This window comes from Chiloscyllium plagiosum, chromosome 13 (assembly GCF_004010195.1).
Source record: "Chiloscyllium plagiosum isolate BGI_BamShark_2017 chromosome 13, ASM401019v2, whole genome shotgun sequence".
NCBI lineage: Eukaryota > Metazoa > Chordata > Chondrichthyes > Orectolobiformes > Hemiscylliidae > Chiloscyllium > Chiloscyllium plagiosum.
Genome location: NC_057722.1, coordinates 57350551 through 57371857, shown reverse-complemented (window position 1 = coordinate 57371857; position 21307 = coordinate 57350551). Strand labels below are relative to the sequence as shown.

The 21307-nt window shown below is 42.1% G+C and overlaps 1 protein-coding gene across 7 annotated transcripts in view; it reads left to right on the top strand.

Moving 5' to 3' along the window:
• The window catches only part of LOC122556087 (myoneurin-like), a 100393-nt gene extending 80017 nt beyond the window's left edge, over positions 1-20376 (top strand). For 5 of the 7 annotated variants that reach the window (XM_043702527.1, XM_043702529.1, XM_043702525.1 and 2 more), the window contains 4 exons: positions 3474-3628; positions 5407-5562; positions 12761-12887; positions 19743-20376. In XM_043702527.1, coding sequence (XP_043558462.1) covers positions 3474-3628; positions 5407-5562; positions 12761-12887; positions 19743-20009 — 705 coding nt within the window. In that variant the 3' untranslated portion in view covers positions 20010-20376. Of the gene's footprint in view, positions 1-3473; positions 3629-5406; positions 5563-12760; positions 12888-19742 lie in introns of those variants that run through there. The other 2 variants (XM_043702531.1, XM_043702530.1) reach the window with 2 other exon arrangements.
• Positions 20377-21307: the final 931 nt, after the last annotated feature.

Sequence of the window (21307 nt, the reverse complement as noted above, 5' to 3'; positions counted from 1 at the left end):
CCCCGAGTCCCGAGTCCCTACCTTTTATCTTAGCCTGCTTGGCACACTTTCCTCATTCCTGAAGAAGGGCTCATGCCCGAAACATCAATTCTCCTGCTCCTTGGATGCTGCCTGACCTGCTGCGCTTTTCCAGCAACACATTTTCAGCTCTCTACATGTCTATGACTCTATGAAAGAAAGCATGGTTCAGGTTTTCGTACTTAACAAGAAATCACTACTTATTAGAGGTCATTAGACTGTAGCTACAGATAAGCAATTAAATTTAATTAAGTAAGCTCCACAAATTAAAACCTAAACCACTTCAAACTTCCTCTTACACCAGACAGGAATAAACATAACAAAGGTTAAAAAAGGTCACATGGTCAGAGGAAAACTGAAAAGCACACTCCTTATTCACAAAATCTGTGGGTTGATTCTTGCTGATTTAAAGATTTCTCCTCAATCTTAATTTTTTTCAAATACAAAGGGCACATGCTGCTTGTTTCACTTATGTAAGGTTTCTGACTTAGATAATTCAAAGTCCCAATTTGCAGCATCAATCAAAGGAAAGATAAACTTAAGAATCACACAACACCAGATTATAGTCCAACAGGTTTAATTGGAAGCACTAGCTTTTGGAGCGCTGCTCCTTCATCAGGTGGTTGTGGAGTATACAGTTGTAAGACACAGAATTTATAGCAAAAGTTACAGTGTGATGTAACTGAAATTATACATTGAAAAATACCTTGATTGTTTGCTAAGTCTTTCATCTGTTAGAATGACCATAATAGTTTCACTTCTTTCATATGTAAATCACAAAACTTTTTTAAAAAGTTACATTCTCAGGTGAACTTTAATAGCCCAGATAATGTGTTGAAGGTGCCAGCCCCCTGTGTGCTGCTATCTGTTCCAGAATGTTTAGACCGATTCTAATCAAAAAATGAATTAATAGAATTTTAATGGATCCATGCAGTTTTTGAGCAAAATACAATGTAACTCTGCAAGTACAAATTCACCTCAAAAATGTATATGTGTATGTGTGCATGTGGGTTTGTGTGTGTGTGTGAATGTAACTTGTAAAAAAAAGTTTTGTGATTTACATATGAAAGAACTGAAACTAACATGGTCATTCTAACAGAAAAGAGACAACAATCAAGGTATTTTTCAACGTATAATTTCAGTTCCATCACACTGTAAACTTTTGCTACAAATTCTGTGCCTTACAACTGTGTACTCCACAATCACCTGATGAAGGAGCAGCGCTCCGAAAGCTAGTGCTTCCAATTAAACCTGTTGGACTATAACCTGGTGTTGTGTGATTTTTAACTTTGTACACCCCAGTCCAATACTGGTATCTCCAAATCATGAAAGATAAATTGGTTTTGTTCAGGCTTAAAGTGATTTACTACAAAGAACAGAGAGAGAGAGTTATTGAGCTGCCGGTGACCTGATTCTTCCTCAGTCTATCTTCTCCCTGCAACAAACAAAGAAAATTCAATCTACGGTTCAGGAGTGTAATTGAATACTCCCCACTTGCCGATAATAGTGCAGCTCCAAAAACACTCAAGAAATTTGATACCATCCATGACAAAGCAGCCTGGTTGGTATCACATTCATCACCTTCAACTCCTAGTCTCAATAACCTGACAGCCTGTTCCTTGAGTCTTAATGCAACTGTGTTTAGATTTTCTCTGCTTCAAGTAATCCCTTCAGGATTTTAACCAAACCTTTCTGATCTTGAATGTTCAATTAAACTCCTTACATTGAGGTAACCTGTTTCTTAGCAATTCTAAATCTTCAGGAGACACTGCTTTACACACCAAACTGCAGCCAAGTCTCTGCAAACTTGAATTTAAAACGGCTTTCTTTAAGCTATGGTAGTTTCTCGTAAACCAATATAAAAAAATTCTGGAACTTCCTAATCAAAACTTACTGCTGAACTTTTAACTCTGCTTATAAAGCTCACCCAATGAAAACAAAACCCCAGAAAGTCTGTCCCATATTGTATTTTAAAATAAATCACCATGGTGACAGAAATATTTGCTTGTCAATAATTTCATTTTCTGTTCTTTTGGTTAAGAATTCAAAGTGAAAAAAAAGACTGTTTTAAAAATCAAAGATTTTGAAAGGAATTGCTGCACTTTTAAACAGAAGTTACTGCAACTCATTATGTGTGGTGCTTCCATTGCTGCTTTGTGCAAGCAGTGGGAGAAGAGGTTTGTAAATGGCACAGCAGTGGCTGTGTGTGCAGTGTGAGATACAGTGCGAGATATTTATAAGTTAATCATTAAACCCTTTAACTGACATAAACCAAACCCCACATTCTGCTTTTGAACAGACCTCTCAAATGTTAATTCGGACCTCGCTTTGCACCTTCTCTGCTGCTGTAACACTGTACTGTATCCTGCACTCTTCCTGCTATTCTGATGCATTTTGTATGGTATGAGCTGCCTGTATTGCATACAAAACAGCATTTTTTTCTGTATCTCAGTACATGTGACAATACACCAATCAATAAATGATATTAAAATATATAAAAATGACACACCTTACATCTCACCCCAGCAATTGATCTCTCCACTAAAGTAAACAGGTGTTACCGGTCACCTCTATCCAAGATCTTCATTATTTTGTAAACCTCAATTAAGTCACCTTTTAGCTTTTTCTGTTGTAAGAAAAAGAACCCTTGTCTCTTCAATCTTTCCTCATTGCTGCAATTTCAATCCCTGGCAACATTCTTGTGAATCTGCACTTCTTTTTTCAGGATAAATTATGTCCTTCCTGCAGTATAATGGCCAAAACTATACATGAAATTTTATATAGTTCCAGTATTACATCCCTCCTTTTGTATTAAATACCTGGCCACTAAAGAAAAGTACTTGATATGTTTTGTTAATCACTTTATCTACTTGTCCTGAAGAACTTGTGGACTTGCAGTCTAAGGTGTCCTACTGTCTCTACCCCATTCAATATCCTCCTGTTTATTATTATTAACTTGCTTTGTGTGCCCTCCATAAATGCATTACAGCATATATCTCCAGATTGACTCCTATTTCCCACTTCTCTATCACTCAGCTAAAACATCGATATTAATCTGGAGTTAATAGCTATCCTCCACTTTATCTTCTGCATGGTCAAATTCACAATCATGCCTCCCATCACATTTAAATCCAAATCACCAATGATAAACCATAAATAGCAAGGGATCTAACACTAAGAACACCATTGGAATCTACTTTCCACTCACAAAAACATCCGTTGACCGTTACCCTTTGTTTCCTGTTGCTGAGCTAATTTTGTACCATGCTCACCACATTCCCTGTATCCCATCTTTACATTTCTGACCAAGCTGTCATGTGGAACCTTGTTAAATTCCTTATGAAAATCCACGTAGGTATCATCCACTGCACTACCCTCATTACTTAGTATTGATTAATATTCCTTAGTCATGATTAATATGCCATCAGAATTTCTTGATTTTGTTTTTTTTGTAGGAAGAAGCCACTGTCCACATGGCCCATATGCTTCAAGTTAACCAAACTCTTCAGGAGTTGCATTTAGTAAAAATGGGAATGAGAAACTTTGGCATTCAGCAAATTTGTGACAAACTGGTTCATAACCACAGTCTTCGACTCCTTGATCTCCACTGGTAAAAGATAGTTGCCTTTTCTCATTCAATTAATAGCTAGTTGGTGGGCCAAATAACCTCCTTATTTACTGATGTATTCTATAATTTGTTATTGTATAGTGCTGAGGGAGGACAATTAAGCAAATAATTACAATTGCATAACAGAGGCATCTGCAGCTGGTAGAATGGTGACAACGTGGTTGAAAATGTTTTCACTTTAGTTGGTCCTTTTACCACCCATCAATGAAATCTCCAATTTCAATATCCAGAGGGTTACCATTGACCAAAAAACTGAATTGGACTAACCATGGAAATATTGTGGCTACAAGAACAGGTCAGACGCATAAAACTCTTCTGACTGATAACTGACATCTTCACTCCCGAAAGCCTGCCCACCATCTAAAGTCAGGAGTACGGTGGAATATTCCCCACTTACCTGGATAGGTGCAGCTCCAATAATCTATAGTATTGCATCTATTTTCCATTTCCCTGCAAATTTGTTGCTCTCTATCTTACCCACTAGTTGGCCTACAATGCACCCAGTAGTTTAGATAGATTCATAGTGTCATAGAGTCATAGAGATGTACAGCACAGAAACAGATCCTTTGGTCCAACTCATCCATGCCAACCAGATATCCCAACTCAATCTAGTCCCACCTGCCAGCACCCGGCCTATATCCCTCCAAACCCTTCCCATTCATATACCCATCCAGATGCCTTTTAAATATTGCAATTGTACTAGCCTCTACCACTTCCTCTGTCAGCTCATTCCATACACGTACCACCCTATGCGTGAAAGAGTTGCCCATTTGGTCTCTTTTATATCTTTCCTCTCTCATCCTAAATCTATGCCCTCTCGTCTGGGCTCAGCAACATTCTAACTATCAGCAATGTTGTCTATTCCCAATCTGTAGAATTCCCTGTCTCTGCCCTGTCTCAGCTCACCTGCTGCTGAAACTATCATCTATGCTTTTGTTACCTCTAGTGTTCCTGTTCCGTTGCCCTTCTGACCAGAATCCTGCTCTGCATCCTCTGTAAATTTAAGCTCATCCAAAGGTCTACTGCCCGCACCTCGACATACAATATCGCCATTCACAACTGCTGCTGATCAGAACTGGTCCCTAGTCTAAGACCATCTCAAATTAATCTCTACCTCCCTCTTCATTTAGAATTCTCCTTAACACTTATACCTGTAGGTGGGTTGAGAGAATACACAGACATTGGGCTGTGTATAAAGAATATCATATAGGGCGGCACGATGGCTCAGTGGTTTGCACTGCTGCCTCACAGCACCAGGGTCCCAGGTTTGATTCCAGCCTCAAGTGACTGTCTGTGTGGAGTTTGCACATTCTCCCTGTGTCTGCGTGCTAAGGGCTTATGCCCGAAACGTCGATTCTCCTGTTCCTTGGATGCTGCCTGACCTGCTGCGCTTTTCCAGCAACACATTTTCAGCTCTGATCTCCAGCATCTGCAGCCCTCACTTTCTCCTCAGGGCCCCGGTTCAATTGCATCCTCAGGCGACTGTCTATGTGGAGTTTGCACATTCTCCCCGTGTGTGCGTGGGTTTTCTCTGGGTTCCTCCCACAGTCCAAAGATGTCCAGATCAGGTGAATTGGCCATGTTAAATTGCCCGTAGTGTTAGGTGCATTAGTCAGAGGGAAATGGATCTGGGTGGGTTACTCCTCAGAAGATTGGTGTGGACTGGTTGAGCTGGAGGGCCTGTTTCCACACTGTAGGGAATCTAATTTAATTTACCTCCAATGTATAGCATATACAGATCATTTCATGTGTCGTCTCAGTAACCAGATATCCTCTGATGGAGCAAAGTCTTTGGCTGAGCTACTGAAACACAACACTCCCTTGAAGATCCTGGATTTGGCTGCCAACAGAATTGAGGACGATGGACTGGTTTGCATCAGTGATGCTCTTCGCTACAGGAATAATCAGCTTTTAGCGTGAGTCTGTACTCTAATCTAATCTGGTCAACAGATTAATCCAGCATCAAGGAACTTTCCTTGGGGAAATGAGACTAAGGAACAAACACAAATTAATACACACCTTCAGTGTAAATAGGCTAGAAGATCAATGAAGGACAGTGGTGCATCTTTTTACATTGTATATGAGAACATAGGGAAAGAAGATAGTCAAAAATTACTCAAATATTAAAACTATAAATGAAAGAGAAAGATAGATTAAAGCAGAGACCAAAGAAAATTAAATTGCCAGAGAACAATTTAAAATATAAATATCCTGGGGGATACTATTGACCAGAATCCAATCTGGACAAGTTATCTGAATATGATGGCTACAAGAGCAGGTCATGGGCTAGAAATCCTGCAGCTCATTATGCAGCTCTTGACTCCCCAGTTTTTATCAACTGTCTACAAGGCACAATTCAGGAATTTGAAAGAGTGCAACTCTAACAATACTGAAGACACTCAATGTCATCCATGATATAGCAGCCTGGTTGATTAGTACCACAGGGAGAAAGTGACGACTGCAGACGCTGGAGATCAGTGTCAAAGAGTCTGGTGCTGGAAAAGCACAGCCAGTCAGGCAGCATCCGATGAGCAGGAGAATCCATGAGTCGGGCATAAGCCCTTCATCAGGAATGAGGCTTTTGGGTCGGGGGCTGAGAGATAAATGGGAGGGGGTAGGTAGCTGGGAATGTGATAGGTAGATGAAGGTGGAGGTCCTTCCTGAAGAAGGGCTTATGCCCGAAACGTCGATTCTCCTGTTCCCTGGATGCTGCCTGACCTGCTGCGCTTTTCCAGAAACACATTTCCAGCAGATGAAGGTGGAGGTCAAAGCGATAGGTTGGAGAGGAGGGGGAAGCGGATAGGTGAAAAGGAAGATGGAAAGGTCAAGAGGGCAGTGCTGAGTTGGAGGCTTGGGTCTGGGATAAGATGGGGGGAGGGGAAATGAGGAAACTGGCAAAATCCACATTGATCCCTTGTGGTTGCAGGGTCCAAGGTGGAAGATGAGGCGTCCTCCCTGGGAGCAGGAGGACCAATTCCACCATTGGACATCCCAGATGGCCTCCTTCTTCAAAGACGGCAGTTTCCCCTCCCATATGGTCGACAATGCCTTCCAGCACATCTTCTCCACTTCCTGCACCTCTGCTCTTGAACCCCATCCCTCCAATTGCAACAAGGACAAAATGCCCTGGTCTTCACCTTCACCCCACCAACTTCCGGATATGTTGCATCATCTTCCACCACCTGCAAACAGACTCTACCACTTGGGATATATTTCCCTCCCCACCCCTATCTGCATTTCAGAAAGATTATTCCCTCTGCGACTCCCTTGTCCAATCCACGCAGCCCCACCAGCCCACCACCCACTCCTAGCACCTTCCCCTGTCACTGCAAGAAGTGCAAGACCTATGCCCACACCTCCCCCCTTACCTCTGTCCAAGGCCCAAATGGATCCTTCTACAACTGACAGAAATTTACCTACTTCAACGCGTCATCTACTGAACCGATGTGGTCTCCTCTGCATCAGGAAGACAGGACGCCAACTTGCGGATCGTTTCAGAGAACATCTCTGGGACACCCGCACCAACCAACCCCACCGCCCTGTGGCTGAACACTCCAACTCTCCCTCCCACTCCACCAAGGACATGCAGGTCCTGGGCCTCCTCCATCACCAAACCCTAACCACCCAACTCCTGGAGAAAGAACGCCTCATCTTCCACCTTGGGACCCTGCAACCACACGGGATCAATGTGGATTTCACAAGTTTCCTCATTCCCCCCCCACCTTATTCCAGTCCCAAGCCTCCAACTCAGCACACCCCTCTTGACCTGTCCATCTTGCATCCCACCTATCCGCTGCACCCTCCTCTCCAACCTATCGCTTTCACCCCCACCTTCATCCGCCTATCACAGGCTTATGCCCAAAACACCGATTCTCCTGCTCCTTGGACGCTGCCTGATCTGATTGGTACTACATTCGTGGTACCACCTCTATAAACATTCACTCCCTCTACCACCAATGCTCAGTAGCAGCAATATGTACCTCTCTAAAATACACCACAGAAATTCACCCAGACTCCTGAGATATCATCTTCCGAACCCATGACCACTACCATCTAGGACAAGGAGAAGGAACACCAGCCCCTTCAAGTTCTCTTCCAAGCCACTCATTATTCAAACTTTGAAATATATCGCTGTTTCTTCAGTGTCACCGGCTCAAATCCAGGAATTCCCTCTGACAACACTGCAGGTGTACCTCCACCACAAGCACTGTGGCAGTTCCTGAAGGCAGCTCACTACCTCTTTCTCCAGGACAATTAATTTTAGGCAATACATGCTGGTCCAATCAGCAACATCCAGATCCCATAAATAAACAGTTTAAAGAGATTTTTTTATAATCTGCTCTGATGTCATTTGCTCAGAAAAAAAATCACATTCTTTCCACATACTGGGCCCAATCTTCAACAGCAGGATCAAACAAGTCAAGCTCCCCAAGTAGAGGCATGATAACAGAAATGCTAACCCCAACTCCAAGATGACTGTTGCAAGCAAATATTCTTCAGGTGCATACTGTTTCCTTCCATCACCACTGAGGCATTTAGCATTGAAGTAACTGCACAGAAACTCATATCCCATCACCAAGTCACCCTTTATTTACATATGCATGGTACACTGGCTGTAGCCAGCCAGCTCAGAGTCAGTCCCTGAATCAAGGAGATTCTCATCTCCTGGTTCTATATTTTCTTTCTTTTTTTTTGTATGTGTGCAGGTGTGGGCACAGTGAATTTAAAGAATATATATATTTTGATTAATTGGGAATAACTAATTAAAGAAAATTGGCCCGGATTTACTTCCCATGATAGAGTGCCCTCTACCTCAGTCAGATACTATGACAGGAGTGCTGTGTCATCTCTGTGGGGAAGCCTAATGATATTACATGATCAACAGGCAATCAAGTTGTCAACATATTCTTTTAATTCACTTGTGAGACATTGTCTGGTGTCATTGGCTGGCCATTATTTATTGACTGCCCCTAGCTGCCCTTGACCTGAATGGCTTGCTAGGCCATTTCACAGGGCACCTGAGAATCAACCATGCTGCTGTGAGTCTGGAGTCACATGTAGACCTGATCAGGTGAGGAAAGTAGATTTCCTTCCTTGACCTTCTGCATTTGAAGATTAAAGATAGGGTTTATTTGACAATTGACAATGGTTTCATGCTCATCAATAGATTCTCAAGTTTTCTTTTATTTTTTCTTTTATTGAATTGAAATTCTACAATCAGTTATGGTAGGATTCAAACCTGTCTCCCAGAACATTAGCTGAGTTTTTGGGTTAATAGTCCAACGATAACCTCATCACCTCATTCTGCCCAGTGAGAGGAAATAGTGGCCCTCAAGACCTGCTGACCAATCAAAGGCCAACCAGTGACTAATGCTGGCAGCTGTCTAGGTCGAATAATGATTCCAGTGACAGCACAGGCATCAATATTGGATCCTGGGATGCAGATGATTGGAAGCAGTATAGACGTCACAAAGGGAGGTGGCAATGGAGGTGTTGGCATGAAGTTGTTTTAATGTTGTCAAGTTCCTCCATCCAATGCAGTGCCCACCCAGCGAGGCCATAGGTAAGAGCAAATTACTGCTGATGCTGGAATCTGTACTGAAAACAACAAATGCTGGAGATCACAGCGGGTCAGACAGCATCCATGGAGAGAGAGCAAGCTAATGTTTTGAGTCTGAGTGACTCTTCATCAGAGCTGAAGTCAGAGTCATCTACACTCAAAACGTTAGCTTGCTGTCTCTCCATGTAGGCTATAGGTTAAACCTGATAAGATTTGTTAGGTGACCTGTAGGAGGCATCAGTGAGCCATAAGAGTCCCATTAATCACTGGGCCACTCTGAATTCCAGTGTGGAAATAACAAGTGTTAAAGATGAAACTGAACTAGAATTGCCATATTAATATTGTGGCTACAGGAGCTTGTAAAGGCTATGGGGAGACAGGACACCAACTCGCGGAGTATTTCAGAAAACATCTCTGGGACACACGCACCAAACAACCCCACCTCCCTGTGGCCGACCACTTCAACTGCCCCTCCCACTCCCCCAATGACATGCATGTCCTGGGCCTCCTCCACCTCCAAATCCAAGCCACCTGACACTTGGAGGAAGAACGTCTTCCACCTTGGGACCGTTCAACCACATGGCATCAACATTGACTTCACTATTTCCAAATCATCCTTCCCCCACCACCTCATCCCAGATCTCCGACCTATCACTATCATTCTCGCCATAGGCATCTACCTATCGTCTTCCCAGCTATCTTCTCCCCACCCTGCTATTTATCTCTCAGCCCCTTTCCTTCCTCCCCCCCGGAACGAACATTCCTGATGAAGGGGCCTATGCCCAAAATGTAGTCTCTCCTGCTCCTCAGTTGTTGCCCGACTTGCTGTGTTTTCCCAGCACCACATTTTTCAACTCTGCCTCTCCAGCATCTGTAGTCCCTACTTTCTCCTATGAATCCTGCAGATGAGTAACTCATCTCCTGATTCTCCAAAGCCTGTCCACCATCTAAAAGGCACAACTCAGGATTGTGAGGGAATACTCCCCACTCGCCTGGATGACTGCAGCTCCAACAACACTCAAGAAGCTTGACACCTTTCAGGATGAAGCCGGCTACTTAATTTGACCACTTTCAACAGCTCCACCACCAATGCACATTAGCAGCAGAATTGAGCAGCTTTGTCTGAGTTCCGTTAAATTTCGCCTTCCAATTCTAGTCAACAGGTAGAGAAGGCTGAAGACTTTATCTCTAAAATTTCCAATGTCTATGCTAGATTGATGATGTTTACTTCAGCCTCAAAGGTGAATGATTTGAATACAATGAAAACTGGTTAAACTGGAGCAGGTGTGACAACTCAAACTGCAGACAGCCAAAGCCCTGAATTCATGTCACAAGAAGCATGATACCTTGGAATGTATAAATCAATCTCGTCAGGACATGAAGCTGGAGAAACATCTGAAAGAGAAAAATCACAAACTGAGGGAGCAGTGTTAAATGCCACCAATTACATTACATTAGGGTGGCATGGTGGCTCAGTGTTTAGCTCTGCTGCCTCACAGCACCAGGGTCCCAGGTTCGATTCCAGCCTCAGCCGACTGTCTGTATGGAGTTTGCACATTCTCCCCGTGTGTGCATGGGTTTCCTCCGGGTGCTCCGGTTTCCTCCCACAGTCCAAAGATCAGGTGAATTGGCTATGCTAAATTGCCCACAGTGTTAGGTGCATTAGTGAGAGGGAAATGGGTCTAGATGGTTTACTCTTTGGAGGGTCGGTGTGGACTTGTTGGGCTGAAGAGCCTGTTTCCACACTGTAGGGAATCTAATCTAATCTAACTTGTAGGTGAAATCAGAACCATGGGCCGCGAATAGTGACTCATTAACCAATAGATAAGGCGGGGAAACAGAAAGTGCTGGAGAAACTCAGCAGATCTAGCTGTATCTCTGGTGAGAGAAGCAGTTAATGGTTTAAGTTCGATATAACTTTTCTTCTTTACTTCTTTTGCCAGAGATGTGTGAGAATGTAGAACAGCGGTTGTTTGAAGTGAATATTGTCACTGCATTTAAGGAGATGCTAAATTAACATAAGGAAGAAAAGATTTAGTGAATATGCTGAAGAGACTTTGGAGGAGGTTCCATAGATTCATTGAAAGGTTACCACAAGGAAAGAGAGGAAAGAGATCATTTAGCCCATCAGTCTATGCTGAGTGAATGAACAAGCCACCCAATGTAATCTTGCTTTCCAACCCTGGTCCCTAGCCCTGCAGTTCATAGGATTTCAGCTGCAGATCCAGTTTCATTTAAATGAGTTGAGGGTTTCTTCCTCCACCACAAAACTGGATTGTGAATTCTAGACCCATTGCTCAAAAATTAAGTGGCACCGACAGCATTATATTACATTAGAACCAGCACTTGCTCATCCAAAGGAAACGGTTGAAGAGTAAATCACTATAATGTTCTTTGCAGCAATGGGATTTGAACGATGCCCCATAACAACAGGAAGCTAAATTCATCACCTCAAACTATTTAGCCACATTATGTCATTACACATCGTGAATTAAGACTAGGAAGGACCAGATTGCTTGAATGGTCTGTTTCTTCACTGTGTCCAATCTCTGCATGAAAAAAATGCCTCAGATCCTCACTCAAGTGAAAGCAATTCATTTTTGTTCGTATCTGAAGATATAGAACTATGGTCTCAAAAACACCAGGCTGCAGTTCAGCAGACTATTGTCCCAGAAATGCCACATCCCTAGCCAAGCAATTCCAGTCCAGCCACGGCACTGGTATCTACTTGACCATGTGGAAATCTGCCCAGGTATGTGCTGCACACAAAAAAGTAGGACAACTGCAATGCAAACAATTATGCCACCAGCAGTCAATTCTCAGTCATCAATAAAGTGATGGAAGGGGTCATCAACTGTGCTAATGAGCAGCAGTGGATTCTAATAATCTGCTCACTGACTCTCAGTTTGGGTTCTGTGAAGACCAGTCAGCTTCTGACCTAATTTCAGCTTTGAATTAAATATGGATAAAATATGGATTCCAAGGATGAGGTTAGAATGACTGCCCTTGGCACTGGGGCTACATCGAATCAAGTGTAGCAACAGACACCCATAGCAAAACTGGAGTACATTAGAAAGGAAGGAAATCTCCTCTGGTTGGAGTCCTATCCGATACAAAGGAAGATCATTATGGATGTAGGGTATCAATAATCTCAGCTCCACAATATCTCTGCAGGAATTCCTCAGGGTAATGTCCTAGACCCAGCCATCTTCAGCTGCTTCATTAATGACCTTCCCTCCATCACATGGTCAGAAGTGAAATGGTTCACTGATGGTAGCACAATGTTCAGTACCTTTCATAACTCCTCAGTTAATAAAGCAGTCTATATCCAAATGCAGGAAGACTTGCATAACATTCAGGCTTGGGCCTACACAAATGCCAGCTAATATACGTGGTCAAAATAAATGTAATTGTTGCCTCATAACATAGGAGTATTGTCATCACCAAAGCCTCATCAATGTCATAGTTCTTAACTCATAAAATTGTGAAGTAGCCTGCTCAAAGTTTTGAAACCCTTTTATAGAATTATATGTATATATGTTTTGTTCCATCAGATTATCTGTAGCCAGGAATAATATTTCTGGTATTGGACTGATGGCACTTGCAAATGCCTTGAAATCGAACAACACATTAACCAATATCTACGTCTGGGGCAACAACTTTGATGAATCAGCCTCCATAGTAAGATAAAATATATTCTATATTTTTTGGAATATAATTAACTGTTGAGTTTCAGTACAACCAGCATAACCAAAATCCATACTAGAGAAAACTAGTCAACCCCTCAAGTCTGTTCTGCTATTCCATTAGCTCATGGTGAACTGTATCTTACTCCAATTACCCTTCTGAGTTCCATAATCCTTCGCCAACAAAGTTGATCAACATCAGTTTTGAAATTTGTAACTGACCCCAATTTCAAAAGATTTTTGGGAGAAGGTTCCAAATTTCCACTCCCCTTTGTACAAATAAGTATTTCCCAATTTAACCCTTGAATTATCTAGTTTGAATTTTTGCTTTGATTTTAACTGTTAAAGAAATTAGCTTTGCATGGTTTAATTTGGGCCCAATCAGTAGTTGAGGCTATGATCCAACTTTTCCAGACTTCATCTAGAGCTAGAGCTTTTCTAAAAGAAAGCTCAGTAAGCACATGTTTATTCTTACATGGGCAGTGGGCATGACCAGCAAGGCAGGCATTGGTTGCCCAACCCCATTGCCTTTGTATTGAAAGATTTGGTCAGCCACTTAGAGGGCCGTTAAGAGTCAATCTCATTGCTTTGGGTCTGGAGTCATATCTATATGAGACCTATTAAGGATGGCAGATTTCCTTACCTGAAGAACATTTGTGAACTATATGTTTTTCTTCACAACAATGAACAATGTTTTCAAAGTTGCTCTTAGGCTGGCTTTCACTTTTAGATTAATACTTATTATTCATTATCTACATATTGGGATTCAAATTTATTTCTCCAGAACATTAGTCAGAGTCTCAGATATTTAGACTTGTGATATAACCATTACACCCAGTAGTCAGCTGATTGGCTGAATTTAGAGTCATAGAATCATGGAGAGGTACAGCATGGAAGCAGACCCTTCGGTCCAACCCGTCCATGCCGATGAGCTATCCCAACCAAATCTAGTCCCACCTGCCAGTACCCAACCCATATCCCTCCAAACCCTTCCTATTCATATACCCTTCCAAATGCCTCTTAAATGTTGCAATTGTACCAGCCTCCACCACTTCCTCTGGTAGCTCATTCCATACATGTACCTCTGTGTGAACAAGTTGCCCCTTAGATCTCTTTTATATCTTTCCTCTCTCACCCTAAACCTATGCCTCTAGTTCTGGACTTCCTGACCCCAGGGAAGAGACTTTGTCTATTTATCCTATCCATGTCCCTCATAATTTTATAAACCTCTATAAAGTCACCCCTCAGCCTCTGACGCTCCAGGGAAAACAGCCCCAGCCTATTCAACCTCTCCCTATAGCTCAAATCCTCCAACCCTGGCAAAATCCTTGTAAATCTTTTCTGAACCCTTTCAAATTTGACAACATCCTTCCGATAGGAAAGAGACGAGATTTGCATGCAATATTGCAAAAGTGGCCTAACGATTGTCTTGTACAGCTGCAACATGATCTCCCAACTCCTGCACTCAATACTCTGACCAATAAACGAAAACATACCAAACGCTTTCTTCACTATCCTATCTACACTTTCAAGGAGCTATGAACCTGCACTCCAAGGTCTCTTTGTTCAGCAATACTTAAGTGTATAAGTCCTGCTAAGATTTGTTTTCCCAAAATGGAGCACCTTACATTTATCTAAATAAAACTCCACCTGCCACTTCTCAGCCCATTGGCCCATCTGATCAAGGTAATCTGAGGTAACCTCCTTTGCTGTCCACTACATCTCCAATTTTGGTATCAGCTGCAAACTTATTAACTAATTCTCTTATGCTCGCATCCAAATCATTTATATAAATGATGAAAAGTAGTGGACCCAGCGCCAATCCTTGTGGCGCTCCACTGGTCACAGGCCTCCAGTCTGAAAAATAACCCTCCACCACCACCCTCTATCTTCTACCTTTGAGCCAGTTCTGTATACAAATGGCTAGTTCTCCCTGTATTCCATGAAATCTAACCTTGCTAATCAGTCTCCCCTGAGGAACCTTGTCAAACGCCTTACTGAAGTCCATATAGATCACGCTCACCACTCTGCCCTCATCAATCCTCTTTGTTACTTCATCAAAAACTCAATCAAGTTTGTGAGACATGATTTCCCATGCACAAATCTATGTTCACTATCCCTTATCAGTTCTTGCCTTTCCAAATACATGTACATTCTGTCCCTTAGGATTCCCTCCAACAACTTGCCCACCACCGATGTTAGGCTTACTAGTCTATAGTTCCCCAGCTTGTCCTTACCGCCTTTCTTAAACAGTGGTACCGTGTTAGCCAACCTCCAGTCTTCCAGCACCTCACCTGTGAATATCGATGAAACAAATATCTCAGCAATCACTTCCCTAGCTTCCTACAGAGTTCTAGGGTACACCTGACCAGGTCCTGGGGTTTTATCCACTTTTATGCATTTCAAGACATCCAGCACTTCCTCCTCTGTAATATGGACATTTTTCAAGATGTCACCATCTATTTCCCGACATTTTATACCTTCCACGTTCTTTTCCACAATTAACACTTATGCAAATTACTCATTTAGTATCTCCCCCATCTCCTGCGGTTCCACACAAAGGCTGTCTTGCTGATCTTTGAGGGGCCTTTTTCTCTAGGAGACAGTGAGGTCTGCAGATGCTGAAGATCAGAGTTGAGAGTGTATTGCTGGAAAACCACAGCAGGTCAGGCAGCATCCGAGGAGCAGGAAAATGGACGTTTCAGGCCGGAACTCTGAAGAAGGACCCCACTCTCTCCCTAGTTACCCTTTTGTCCTTAATAAATTTGTAAAACCCTTTGGATTCTCCTTAATTCTATTTGCCAAAGCTATCTCATGTCCCCCTTTTGCCCTCCTGATTTCTCTCTTAAGTATACTCATACTGCCTTTGTACTCTTCTAGGGATTCACTCGATCTATCCTGTCTATACCTGACATATGCTTCCTTCTTTTTCTTAACCAAACCCTCAATTTCTTTAGTCATCCAGCATTCCCTATACCTACCAGCCTTCCCTTTCACCCTGACAGGAATATACTTTTTCTGATGGTATTAGGGAAGAACTTTCAAAAGCTAATTGGGGGCAGATGTTCGCAGGGAAAGGGACGGCTAGAAAATGGGAAGCCTTCAGAAATGAGATAACGAGGATCCAGAGAAGTATATTCCTGTTAGGGTTAAAGGAAAGAGTGGTAGGTATAGGGAATGCTGGATGACTAAAGAAATTGAGGGTTTGGTTAAGAAAAAGAAGGAAGCATATGTCAGGTATAGACAGGATAGATCGAGTGAATCCCTAGAAGAGTACAAAGACAGTATGAGTATACTTAAGAGAGAAATCAGGAGGGCAAAAGGGGGACATGAGATAGCTTTGGCAAATAGAGTTAAGGAGAATCCAAAGGGTTTTACAAATTTTGGGAAAGCAAATCTTAGCAGGACTTATACACTTAATGGTAAGGTCCTAGGGAGTGTTGCTGAACAAAGAGACCTTGGAGTGCAGGTTCATAGCTCCTTGAAAGTGGAGTCGCAGGTAGATAGGATAGTGAAGAAGGCGTTTGGTATGCTTTCCTTTATGGTCAAAGTATTGAGAACAGGAGTTGGGAGGTCATGTTTGCGGCGGTACAGGACATTGGTTAGGCCACTGTTGGAATATTGCGTGCAATTCTGGTCTCTTTCCTATCGGAAAGATGTTGTGAAATTTGAAAAGGTTCAGAAAAGATTTACAAGGATGTTGCCAGGGTTGGAGGATTTGACTAAAGGGAGAGGCTGAATAGGCTGGGGCTGTTTTCCTTGGAGTGTCGGAGGCTGAGGGGTGACCTTATAGAGGTTTACAAAATTATGAGGGGCATGGATCGGATAAATAGACAAAGTCTTTTCCCTGGAGTGGGGAAGTCCAGAACTAGAGGACATAGCTTTAGGGTGAGAGGGGAAAGATATAAAAGAGACCTAAGAGGCAACTTTTTCACGCAGAGGGTGGTACATGTATGGAATGAGCTGCCAGAGGAAGTGGTGGAGGCTGGTACAATTGCAACAGTTAAGAGGCAATTGGATGGGTATATGAATAGGAAGGGTTTGGAGGGATATGGGCCGGGTGCTGGCAGGTGGGACTAGTTTGGGTTGGGATATCTGGTCGGCATGGACGGGTTGGACCGAAGGATCTGTTTCCATGCTGTACATCTATGACTCTATGACCATCAAAATTAGCCTTCCTCCAATTTAATCTCCTTTTTCATTTGTCTTCACTTTTCAGTTCTTACTGAATTTCTGCCAATATCAGGATTGACACCGTGTAAATTGTGAGTGTAAACTGTTGAGGTTTCAGTGACTTTTTAATCCCATAGACAGCAAAGCAGAAAATATTTTCTTTTCTTTGATGGGTTGTGAATGTTGCTAGCAAGGCCAGAATTTATTGCCCAACCCTAATTGAACTGATTGGCTCTCTGGAACATTTCAGGGGGTACTAAAGTTGCTCTAAGTCTGGAGTCACATGTCACCCAGACCATTCAAGCATTGCAGATTACCTTACCTGAAGGGGAATAGTGAACCAAATAGGTTTTTACAATTAATGGTGGTCTCACTGTTACTGAGACCAGTTTTACAGTTCCACTTGCAGTTTTGTATACAGTCCCACCTGCCAGCACCCAGCCCATATCCCTCCAAAGCTTTCCTATTCATATACCCATCCAAATCCCTTTTAAATGTTGCAATTTTACCAGCCTCCACCACTTCCTCTGGCAGCTCCTTCCATACACGTACCACCCGCTACGTGAAAAAGTTGCCCCTTAGGTCTCTTTTATATCTTTCACCTCTCACCCTAAAACTATGCCGTCTCGTTCTGGACTTCCCCCACCCTAGGGAAAGGACTTTGTCTATTTATCCTATCCATGTCCCTGTGTGAAGAAGAAGCTTGAAAAAGGTTGAGGAATTTCAATTATGAAAATAATTTGGAGAAGTTGGGACTGCATTCCTTGCTGAAGGCCAAGAGGAGATTTGATTAAAGCATTCAAAATCATGACAGTTTTAAACAGAGTAAATGGGAAGAAAATGTTCCCATCCTGTGAAAGGATGGAGAACAAGAAGACACCATTTTAAGGAAATAGTAAAAGAAAGAAAAGTGATTAGGAGAAAAGTTTTTCAAGCACAAGTAATTAGGATCTAGAATGCAATGTCTAATATTGTGGTGGAGATGGGTTCAACTGAGGCTTTCAACAGAGAATTAGATGATTATCTGGACAGAATAACATGCAGGATTATAGGGAGGAGGCAGATATGTGGCATTAGGAGATCTGCCAATTTGAAGAACTAGCACAGATACATTCGGCCAAATGGCCTCATGTTTCTGTGGTTATTTGTGAGAAACAAGTTGTAATTTTTACAGCTAATGGAGACTGAAAAGAGGCAGAAAAAGGAATACTGCTTCCCTTTATGTAATGACTTCACGTGAACCAAATTCTCAACTCTTCATTCAGGTGCAGTGGTCTCTCAACTCACCTATTAATGGCTAAGCAGTGTGTGAGGGTCAGATAATAACATTGAAATTCTGAGGCAGGAACTGGTTAGTCAATTTGTGTCAGAAGGCATAAAAATGGCCAGACTTCTATATCCGTATAATCAACATTAACCAAGTTACATATAAAATGTCATGACACACACTTCGGAAAATGTGCTGAAACTCAAGTCCACTGGTCCAAGGTTGTCATAAAAGCTGAAGATTTCATTAAATTATTCAAAGTTCCTCCAATTTAACTGTCTACTGTACTCACCAGATATCACTGACCACATTTCCATATTTAACAAGAAACTACTGTTTATTATAAATAAATAAATTCTAAAAACAGGAAACAAAGTATGAATTACCAATTCTTCTAGCTTAAGATCGATCCCCTTTCTAAATCACTACTCACAAATGGAGACAGACACAAACAAGTAAACAAAAACACATGGATGTTACTGGTCGAAGGAAAAGTACTGGACAAACATAATTCGGAGATGCCGGTGTTGTACTGGGGTGTACAAAGTTAAAAATCACACAACACCAGGTTATAGTCCAACAGGTTTAATTGGAAGCACACTAGCTTTCGGAGCGACACTCCTTCATCAGGTGATCACCTGATGAAGGAGCTTCGCTTCGAAAGCTAGTGTGCTTCCAATTAAACCTGTTGGACTATAACCTGGTGTAGTGTGATTTTTAACTTTGGACAAACATAGTTCAATTGCAAAGAATTCATTCATTTTGCATCATCTGATCACTGATCACTTTTTTCCAGAATCATTTGTTAAAGATGGAGATAGTTAACAGATTATTTGTTCATACTTTCAAATCACTGGCTAGAGGCAATAGCAAATGATGGAATATGTGAGGTAATTATTCAGTTTTTAGTTCCTGCAGTGCACAGAGAGAAACAAAGAAAACCAGAGAGAAATACCAAGAGGCTGTCTCTTGCAGTCTGAAGACCTGTGTCTACCTCTGTACTGTTCACACAGAAACTATAAACTTGTCCAGAAGCCAGTGTTGCTGTCATGCGGATGAGTTTGGGCTTACACAACTGATCCCAACTGGACAACCAATCTGTCTCTGAGTGACCACGTTGCACCAACAAAGCCATGAGAGTTTAGATATATTCCCCACTGCTTGAATAAAATAACAGTGTAAACACAACTCACAATGAGTTCCAGTAACTTAATTTCAAAAATGTAGCAACTCCTTCCATTGTCTTTGGTTTATTGCAATTATTTTAGCAATTGGACCACAATCCAAAATAAAAGATGTGGTCTGTACAATAGACTGTCTAGAGGTAGGGAGAATGCTGATGTTTTATCTGACATCATCAGTTGAGCACAGATTCTACTGCCCTTTAACACCTTTCATTTAATATTTCAGGACTTTGCAAACCTGATAAAAGCTGGGCGTTTGAAGCCAAAACGAACAGACATTAGCCCATACTGGATTGATGGAAGAGTCTACCTTTCTGAGCTAGCTCATGGGCTGCAGATGTATTATTACTGGACTCCCCTGTATGGTGACAGGGATGAGGCAGCTTGTAATGCCAACACATACCTGCTGAAAGAGCCAAATACTTCCATAAGCCAGATCGATATAGAAGAATCCATTGACACTTCCAGCTTTGAAGGAGACCAACCTTTCTAATATCTTTCTGCCAGCTCTTTCTACCAGCTATTCAATGAATCTCATTCATCTGCTTTTTATTGCTGCATAGTTCTGGAAGTGTTTCTTTTTAAAATATGCAATCAAATCCCTTTTGAAGTTACCATTACATTTACTATACTAGAGTTCAGACAGTACATTTCAAAGGACAAAAACTCACTACATAAAAAGTATTCTCATCTCCCTTGATTCCTTTAACAATATCTACCATATAGAAGGACAAGACCAAGAGAAATAAAGGAACACCACCACTTGCAAGTTCATCTGCAGGATGCTCATCATCCTGATTATGAAATATATTGTCACTGGGTCAAAATCCTGGAATTCATGGCTGATCAATAAACTCAATATTCTGTTCCTTTCTCCCTGTAGCCCTTTATTCCTTTAGTCCTAAGAACTATATCTAACTTCTTTTTAAAAACATTCAATGTTTTGGCCTCAACTGCTTTCTGTGGAAGAGATTATTGTCTTTGCCACCAATTCCATTCCATATCTACTAACTCCTCTCTCATTAGAAATTGTCTGAGGTAGAGTTAGCCTGCTTGCAAACTTGCTATCATGCCTTACCTCAAAATGAGCTTCCAATTATGTGCCTGTGTCTTCACCACGATTGACTGTTTCAACTATCTACAAGATATGGGTGGCATGATGGCTCAGCAGTTAGCACTGCTGCCTCATAGTGGAAGGGACCTGGGATGGATTCTAGCTTTGGGCAACTGAGCAAACTCCACACAGATATTTTCCCCGTGTCTATGTGGGTTTCCTCCAGGTTCTCCGGTTTCCACCCACAGTCCAAAGGTATGCAGGTTAGGTGAATTGGCCATGCTAAATTGCCCATAGTGCTCAGGGATGTGTAGTTTAGGTGCATTAATCTGGGGAAATATTGGGGAATGGGTCTGGGAGGGTTACTCTTTGGAGGGTCAGTGTGAACTTGTTGAACCAAATGACCAGTTTCCACAATGCAGGGATTCTATGATGATCCACTGCAGAAATTTACCAAAGATCCTTAGAGAGCATCTTCTAAACTCACCACCACTTCCACCTAAATGGACTAAGGGCAGCAGATGCATGAGAACCTGCAAGGCATTCGCCATCCTGATTTGGAAATATTCCTTCAGTTCCACTGGATCACTATCCTGGAATTTCCAACCTAAAGGCATTGTGGGTCTAGCTATAGCACATGAACTGTCAAGAAGACAGTTCACCACGACCTTCCAATGAGCAACTAGGCATGTACTACAAATGCTAGCCCAGTCATCCATGCCCACATCGCATGAATA